Below are 8,943 nucleotides of genomic sequence, written 5' to 3'. Positions count from 1 at the left end.
GCAAGTTATTGTTGCTATTGCGTGCCCCCCGTTGGAAGCCGAGTGCCCCCCTGTTAGTTATGGTCTGGCGCCGGCTCTGCTTGTATCCCACCCACTGATCTGTAATAGTTCTGTAGTGTGAGTGGGTCCCACCAATAGCCCCCCCACACACACACACCCTCAACAAAGATATAGCACTTCCTTCTTTCAGTAACTCAAAATGACGATTTTTACATAATTGAAAGAAGGGAGTGTAACACTGAAATCTGTATTTCTCCCATCTCAGGGGAAACTGAGGGAATGATGCACGACCATTCAAAAACATGGGGAACCCTGGGTCCTGGAGGGCCACTGTCCTGCAGAGTTTAGTTCCAACCCTAATTAAACACACCTGAATTTCATTTCCAAGTGATCCTGAAGACTTGAATTTGATTTTTCAGGTGTGTTTAATTAGGGTTGGAACTAAACTCTGCAGGACAGTGGCCCTCCAGGACCAGGGTTCCCCACCCCTGCTTTAAACAAAGTGATTCCACTGATTAAAATAATCAAGCAGCCACAAGGAAGCTAAAGGAAGACATCTTACAGGAGACTAAAAGTTCATGATACAAATATACAAAAAATCCAAATACTGAGAAAATGGCCTTTAAAGTTGTCCAAATGAAGTCCTTAGCACTGCATCCACTCACAAAAATAAAGGTTTTTATATTTTGTACATTTCCACAATAATAATATTTTATGGAACATGACCTTTACTTACTATCCTAATGATTTTTGGCATAAAAAATATGAATTTTGAGCTATATAATGCATTGTTGCTACAAATATACCTGGGCAACCTATGGTTTTGTGTGTACTGTATATGACCTGATCAATGTGCTTGTTAGGATAATGATTGATAGATGACTGACTGATGTTTGTTTTAAAGATTCAGAGCCTCAGTGCTCAGTTTGCTTTTATCAAAGCTCTATCATGGAGGTTCAAAAGGCAGGTCTTTTATTTTGTCTTTTTCTCTTCTCGGGTAAGCCAATTGTCATACATAAAGTCCTTTAATTATTTGTCTATTTCTGTTATTAACTCATTTGAATGATCATCTACATTTATTTTATCTGGATGTGATTACTATGATGAATTCAATTACCACCAGTTTGCCTAAGGGACTGCACCGAAAGTAAAGGTAAGATGTTATTGTCAGTCATATGCTAGTTTTTAACAAATATGCTCATGAGTTTTGTTGATGGTACCTAAGTGGCACTAACCTGAACAAACTGTAAGTCTCTTCAAAATAAAGGAAAAACCCTAGCATTTGGTTGTCCCAAACTGTCACCCCTGATCCAAGGTTTGTATTGAACAAGCCTGTCAACCTGAGCAACTTGAAACTTAATGGGCCCTATCTTGCACCCAGCGCAACTGACTTTGTCAGTGACGCATGTATCATTCGTATTTTGCACCGACGCACAGCGGGTTTTTCCCTCCACAGACGCACGTCGGCAAACTAGGGAATGAACTTGCGCTCCCTGGGTGGTTCAGCGCAAAAAAAGAGGCGTGTTCCGGCGCAAACCATCCCTGATGCTATTTTGGAGTTTCAAAAAACAATTGCGCCACTGACCAGAAAAAAAAAGTTTAAAGTCAGTGGCGCGTTGCGCGTTGTTCATTATGCTATTTTAAGGGCGCATGCTTGACCATAATGTATAGCGTGCACAACGCGCACACACTTTGCATCTAATCTACACAGATGCAACAGTTATTTTTGCAAATCATAAAATTGTTACACTTAAAAATATTAATACACGAGATAAGGGGAATTATAGTGGTGAGCATTGTGGTGATAGTTTTTATTTATTGTGTGGCTGCGTTAAAAAATTCTCATGCAAATAACGATTAAAATATTTTCAAAAGTTTGTTGTGTGGCTGCATTACGTTTATTTTATGTAAATAATAATTAAAACGTTTTCATAAGAAACCTTAATGTATATGAACTTGATTTGTAAGAGTACTTTGGGGTTGGACCTTGCTTGCGTTTCTTGGGTCCAATTTCAAAGCCCCCAAACCCTTTCAGCGGTGAGGGTGGACGCAGCGATGTCCTCTGCTGGCGTCTGTGTAGAGGCAGATCCACCTCCCGTTACACGGCGTGCCCGATTTATCCTGGCAAACTTGGGATTCCCCCGTCTCCTGACATCATTGTAGCTCTTGGCGCAACGATGGGGATGCCAGCTGATGAGACTGTGGCTATTTCCTCTCCCGCCTGTTTAACCTACGCTGATTTGGGGTTTCTCCTATCCCCATACAAAACAACTTCTCTGTCTTTGACTGCTCTTACATGAACGTGGGTCTCCTCAGCTGTAAACCGCTCCTGGCGTACGCCTGGTAAATTCGTCATAATAATAGCAACCCGCCATGGAACTTGCGCCCTTGCGTTTAAAGGGAGTGTTGGATAGCGTTCTGATTGGTTTATTTGACGTTACGCCCAAACAACACCTATGAATAATGAACCTACGTCAGACCAACCCCTTATTGATTTGCGCCCGGCGCAAGAGTTATTTCTCACGCCGGGAAAATAGCAACAGCGCCCAAGATCCGCCAACAAACTCACTTGCGCGTTGCGCTTCGCACTTGCGTTTCAGATCGTTAAAATAGGGCCCAATATGTTGTTTGTATAATGATGCTTGAGAGAGAACCTGACTAAAAATATGCTGATATACAGTTTCAGAGTATTTAAAGGGGACAGAGAATGAAAAACCATTTTTACCTTGTCATTGTTGAATAATAGTAGTCTACCCACATTCACAAACATACAAAAAGTGCTAGACATGCTAAACATCTCAGTCTCATAGAAATTCCTCTTTTAGAAATGTCAGCCAGAAAACGGCCCAATCTGAAAAACTGATGCTTATGACATCACAGGCATCTCACTGTCCCTCCACTTTAAAATAATTGGCTGCATTTTTTGAGTGGCAGCAAAGTCAGCCAATCAGTAATGAAATTGCAAGTTAAGCCAGTAGGGGGAGCCAAATAGATGCAAAACCACTTGTTTAAAATCCCTCACCCTAATAGAGTTATCTGAGAGAGGTTTTTAGGAAGCTTCTAAGGCATTACAGACCCAAACAAAAATGTTTTTGTCTACATGTCACATCACAGAACAAGGATAAATACCCCGTTCAATCATTCTATGTCACCTTTATGATTGTTTCCTGTGATGTCATACTCTTGAATCTGCTTTTGAACAGCTGCAGAAGATTGTATGCACTGCACTGGAGAACACTACAGAGGCAAGATCTCCACCACTGAGACTGGATTCACCTGCAAACCCTGGAAGTCTCAGACAACGTGAGAAAATAACATTTACTAAGTATTGGGAAATACAGGACATGTGCACAAAAATGTGTGTTATTTCAGTTCACCTGGGAAGAACGTGGAGAACAACTATTGTAGGAACCGTAATGGAGAAAGAAAGCCCTGGTGCTATTCAACAAATCCGTCCAGAGACTCGGAATCCTGCTCTATTCCTCGATGCAGTAAGCTTTACTACTGTCAGTCTGAAATCAATGTGTTAAATATTCAGTTTAATAAAAAAAAAACTGAACACTGCTAATACTGATAACGTTTCGACCACACAGGTCTTTGTCAGGTCAGAGAGTTTGTCTGACCTGACATAGACCTGTGTGGTCAAAAGTTGTCTTTTAATAAATATTGATGTAAGTATTAGCAGTGTGCCATTTTTTGATTTTTCATTATTTAGCTCTTGTGATCGAGCACCTGCCTAAAAAAAAACACATTTCACTTTTTATTTAAATATTCAGTTTATCATTTACTGGTCATCTTTTTCTTTTAGCAACTGAGCCGCCTACAATTGTATCAGAGTTCACTTGTATAACAGGAAAAGGTCGATTATACAGGGGCACGGTTTCTGTGACTGAATCAGGAAGAAGATGTCAGAAATGGAGCACTAATAATCCTCACGGGCATGACAGAAAACCACAAAACTACCCATGCCAGTAAGCATTGTATATGATTGTTTATGAACAGGTGTTGAAGGAGATTGAGATTTTGTTTGTTTAAAATGAATACATTTTGTTATTATTTACACACCTTCACATTGTTGGGAATGTTATTTTTTGTGGAGCACAAGTTACAATATTTTATAATGTCTCCATTTTTTTTTTTACTTTACTCCTAAAAAACAGCAAGGATGTTATCAGTAGTGCCACTTTATATGCTGAAGAAACACATGAGAATTAATAAATAACTTTAATTTCTATGTGAAATCTGAATCTTTAATATTAACGATCATTTCATTCCAGAGGTCTTGAAGAGAATTACTGCAGGAATCCTGATGAAAGTGAAAGGCCCTGGTGTTACACCACAGACCCTAAGACCCGCTGGGAATACTGCACTATTCCCAAGTGTAAAAATCGACATAAACCAGGTCTGTACCACAGCAGTCATTACATAAATTAAAATGTATTACAAAAAAATGCAGGTTCTGGTAAATGTAATTTTTTTGACAGCAATGTACAGATGGGCTAAATCAGACAAACATGCGCACATCTGGATACACTTTACTATACATGTACACAGTGGCGTTTTTACCATTTTGGTGGCCCTTAGCAAAGTCCAAGAACCGGGGCCCCCCATGCCCCAGCATTGCCCGAGGTTTTTCATTTGAATTGCACAACAATAATATTCAGTATATAGAATTAAGTGAGAAATATATATATATAAACCTGGTTTATTTTGTTTTACACTGCTTAAAATAACACTAAATTGTTAGTTTGGTATGACAAAAATTCTTGGTTTAAAAAAATGTTTAACGCCCCTCTCAGATATATATTTTGGCTTGCAAATGTATTATAGGATGTATTTAAAACAATGTAATTAATACTGCAACTTCAGTCTCTGACATCTTACTAAAAAAAACTAAAAAAGGAAAAAGAGGAAGCATTAGATTAAGATTCATACTGATTTAACAAACTGAACTAACAAACACCAGCAAACAACATTGTAAGTTGGTTATTGCTTGAATTTATGGATGGGAATCACATAACTCTCATGTTCATATTGCAAAAACAAACTTACTGTGAGATACAACAAGCATATAGACTAGAAATACACTAAAGATGAGATTTTAATGACAATGATGAGATACAGAATATGATTTGTCTATTTTCGACGTGATTTAAACCCCTGCGTGGTGGCTTTATCATGTTTATACCTGTACGAGTGTGGAACAAAAGATGCGTGTCATCAAACCAAACCACCAATCACAAGTGTGAAGCCCAAAGTCTTTAAATTAAACTTGACCATCGAGTGAATGTTGTGCAGTTACAAGAGCACAGAGAGAGAGTCAAGCAAGCGCTCATTACAGCACTTGTGTGGCTGCATTTGTGCACGCTGTGCAGAGGTGCGCTTTCCCGTAGAGTTTCACTCATGAAGTAGCCTATATGTGCCCTCGCGAGGATGAGCGCAAATATTATTCTACGTGCATACTCGCACATCTCTCGCTCGCGCGTGCTTTATCCGTACCTTAGATTTGGGTCTGAATTAACGTAACATACTTTCGCACACCTTGTGGCCAGTAGGGGGCCCCCCAAGCCCGCGAGGCCCTACGCAATTGCGTGGTTTGCGTGGTGGGTAAACACGCCACTGCATGTACAATCAAGCAGAATACTATAAAAAATAAAAAAGTCAGCACATTGCCACTTGTGCTCACACAATTATTTTATTCAACTTTAAACAAAATAACTTGGCATTGTGCTGATTTTGGTTTATCACAGAAACTTTAAGATGCTAATAACTTTTTCCTGACTTGTTTTTTTTTTAATCACGACCTTAACAAAAGTTATTTTCTCATGCTATTTAGGTTAAAATATCCATTTCTAAATGAAATTTTTTGGCGGTTTCCAGAACAGGGATTTGACTAGTCTTAGACTAAAATTAATGTAATAGCTGTCCAAACTGAAAACAACATGCACTGATATATCTTAAAATACATTTTGCCTCAAAATGCACACAAGTAATGTTTTTAGTAAGGCATGTTTGTTAAAAAGTTATATTTCCTAATTAAACTAAGGCCTAGTCCTGGCTTAAGTTAATCTCTGTCCGGGAAACCACCCGATAGTGTATATATTGATAAATCGCTTGGGCAAACATTAGTTTTAACTTTGACCAATGACTCCAAACTGAAATGTACAATTATACTGTTTTTGAAGCTATAATAACGCTGAATATGTGGTCAACTGTGTAGCCAGCAAACTCGAGGAAACGTAACAATTGTATTGTTATATAGAGCTTTTCCACCATTTATAAAGCGTAGTACGCACAAAACGGGGGTGGAAACGCCGTACACCAGTTCCCACGCAAATGTTGTGATCTCTTTTGGGGAGTAACTTAATATTATAATGCATTACTTTATAAAGTATCTTTCCCCAACACTGATTTTTACCCAACTATGGTTTGAAACAACCCAGCATTTGGGTTTGTCCATATTTGACAGAATTTTAAGTTAACACAACCCAAACTTTTTTAGTGTGTAAATATTATGCACACGCTTTTTGTATAATGTGTATTGTAAAAAGTGTGTTATGTGTATAATGTATGGTTCTCTGACCTCAAAAGTGCCATAAAAGTGTTTGTATAAAAAAACAAATGATAATCATGAAAAAAATACAAAACAAATATTACAGATTTTTTTTTGCTAGAGATTAAAGTTTCAGAAGATTGTATGCAGTGCAGTGGAGAAAACTACATTGGTAAGATCTCCACCACTGAGACTGGATACACTTGCCAAAGTTGGGACTCCCAGAAACCCCACAGCCATTATTTCGTTCTTTCAATGTGAGTAATTAACACTTAATATTAATGAGATATTGCCCAACCTGTAATGTCAAGTACACAAAATGTGTGTTTTTGTAGTTTACCTGAGAAGAATTTGGATGAGAACTTCTGCAGGAACCCTGATGAATCACCCAGGCCCTGGTGCTATACAACAAATCCGTCCAAACGCTGGGAATTCTGCTCAGTTCCTCGATGCTGTAAGCTTACTACTGTCAGTCTGAAATCTCTGTCTAATATTTAGTTAATCAACTGATGCTCATCTTTTTCAGGGACTGACCTGCTAACATTTGTACCAGAGCACAGATGTGCTACTGGAGCTGGACGTTCCTACAGAGGCTTAATTTCTGTGACCGAATCAGGGAAAACTTGCCAGAAATGGGCATCTCAATCTCCTCACATGCATGACCAAACACCAGAGAACTACCCATGCAAGTGAGCATCAACGTGATTTTTTGCAAAAACAGCATGCAACCAAATTCAAGGTTATTTTGACTATAAGCGGGTGGCTCACAGTCTGACTTTTTCCAATCTATGTATTACCTATACAGTGAAATGATGGTTTTTGCTTGCTCGGTTTATACAGTATGCTGAACTAGACACATGTGAATTAAGTTTTGGGTAAACTCTTCCTTTAACATTAAGATACACTCAATTACAGAGGTCTCAAATGGAATTACTGCAGAAACCCTGATGGTAGCGAAAGGCCCTGGTGTTACACCACAGACCCTAAGACCCGCTGGGAATACTGCAATGTATCCAGATGTGAAGATCAACCTAGACCTGGTTTGTACTGAAGTGGTCAAAGTAGTCACTGTATAAATGAAATGTATTACAAAAACTACAGATGGGTTACGTCATTTTTGCAAGCAATGTAGAGAATCTTTGAGAGACCATTGTCTATTTTTGCTGACTTTTTCTAATCTAATCAAGTTATTTTCTCTAATGCTATGGAGGTTGTATGCTGTTTTTACTCTAAGCCAAATCTGTGAGCTATTCTGTACAAGAAATGCAAGACATAAGTTAAATCCTCTCAAACAGCGCTTTTCTTTCTTTTTTTATTTATTCTTTTACGCCATTCCAACATCTATAGCTACTCACAGCAAGAACTTGTTCACCCATACACAAATTAATCCATACACAGGTTGGGAGAGCATGCTTTTGGGAATCCCATTGCAGGTTTTTGGCATTGTGGGAGGAAACCAGAGTACCCGAAGTGAACCCACGTTGACACGAAAAACACAGAAAGGCTCCTGACCTAGCCAGGCTTGAATCAGGGACTTTCTTGCTGTGAGGCAACAGTGTTATCCACTGAGCCACCCAAGCTGAGCTTTTCATTTTTTTGTTTAAGTAATACAATAAATCTCATATTGCAATATTCATCACAGAAAAACAAACCATCACTATGCCAACCCCCAAAATCGAGCAAATCAAATCTAGTTGAGATCTCTAGTAGGATTATATGATGATCTTGAGGAAAAAACGGACAGAAAAAAACTCAACTATATGTGATGTCACGCTCTTAAACAGCTGCAGAAGATTGTATGCAATGCAATGGAGAAGACTACAAAGGCAAGATCTCCACCACTGAGAGTGGATACACCTGCCAACGCTGGGACTCTCAATCGCCACAAAAGCACGATTACGTCCTTTCAATGTAAGAATCACACATACTCACTTGGTAATAAGATATTGCACAATTAGTAAAAGTACACCAAATGTGTGTTTTTCAGCATACATCAGAAGCACTTGGATGAGAACTATTGTAGGAATCCTGATGGATCCCCCAGGCCCTGGTGCTATACAACAGATCCATTCATACGTTGGGAATACTGCTTTATTCCTCGATGCTGTAAGCTTTACTCCTGTCAGTCTAAAATTACTGTGGTAAATATTAAGTTCATTGATTTTTTTTTTTCTTTAGCAACTGAATTGCCCACTATTGTACCAGAGCTCATTTGTACTACTGGAGATGGAAGCTCTTACAGGGGCAATATTTCTACAACTAAAACAGGAAAAACTTGCCAGAAATGGGCATCTCAAACTCCTCACAAGCATGACAGAACTTCAAAGAACTACCCATGCAAGTAAGCATCAAGTGATAGTGATAGTGTGAATGTACGGAGAGAGATTGAG

At 38.8% G+C, this 8,943-nt stretch overlaps 1 protein-coding gene across 3 annotated transcripts in view; it reads left to right on the top strand.

Annotated features, from left to right (window-relative positions):
- Window positions 1-918: 918 nt before the first annotated feature.
- LOC135738295 (apolipoprotein(a)-like) overlaps window positions 919-8,943 on the top strand; it is a 166,139-nt gene continuing 158,114 nt past the window's right edge. For 2 of the 3 annotated variants that reach the window (XM_073811349.1, XM_073811348.1), the window contains exons 1-13: window positions 919-997; window positions 1,124-1,153; window positions 3,204-3,303; window positions 3,373-3,491; window positions 3,809-3,971; window positions 4,278-4,402; window positions 6,675-6,810; window positions 6,889-7,007; window positions 7,080-7,242; window positions 7,469-7,593; window positions 8,338-8,464; window positions 8,541-8,659; window positions 8,732-8,894. In XM_073811349.1, the coding sequence (XP_073667450.1) occupies window positions 949-997; window positions 1,124-1,153; window positions 3,204-3,303; window positions 3,373-3,491; window positions 3,809-3,971; window positions 4,278-4,402; window positions 6,675-6,810; window positions 6,889-7,007; window positions 7,080-7,242; window positions 7,469-7,593; window positions 8,338-8,464; window positions 8,541-8,659; window positions 8,732-8,894 (1,538 nt within the window). In that variant the 5' untranslated portion in view covers window positions 919-948. Of the gene's footprint in view, window positions 998-1,123; window positions 1,154-3,203; window positions 3,304-3,372; window positions 3,492-3,808; window positions 3,972-4,277; window positions 4,403-6,674; window positions 6,811-6,888; window positions 7,008-7,079; window positions 7,243-7,468; window positions 7,594-8,337; window positions 8,465-8,540; window positions 8,660-8,731; window positions 8,895-8,943 lie in introns of those variants that run through there. The other variant, XM_073811350.1, reaches the window with a different exon arrangement.

Source organism: Paramisgurnus dabryanus, chromosome 12, assembly GCF_030506205.2.
Source record: "Paramisgurnus dabryanus chromosome 12, PD_genome_1.1, whole genome shotgun sequence".
Lineage (NCBI taxonomy): Eukaryota > Metazoa > Chordata > Actinopteri > Cypriniformes > Cobitidae > Paramisgurnus > Paramisgurnus dabryanus.
The sequence above is the reverse complement of the archived record's forward strand: the minus strand, read 5'-3'. Positions and strand labels throughout refer to the sequence as shown.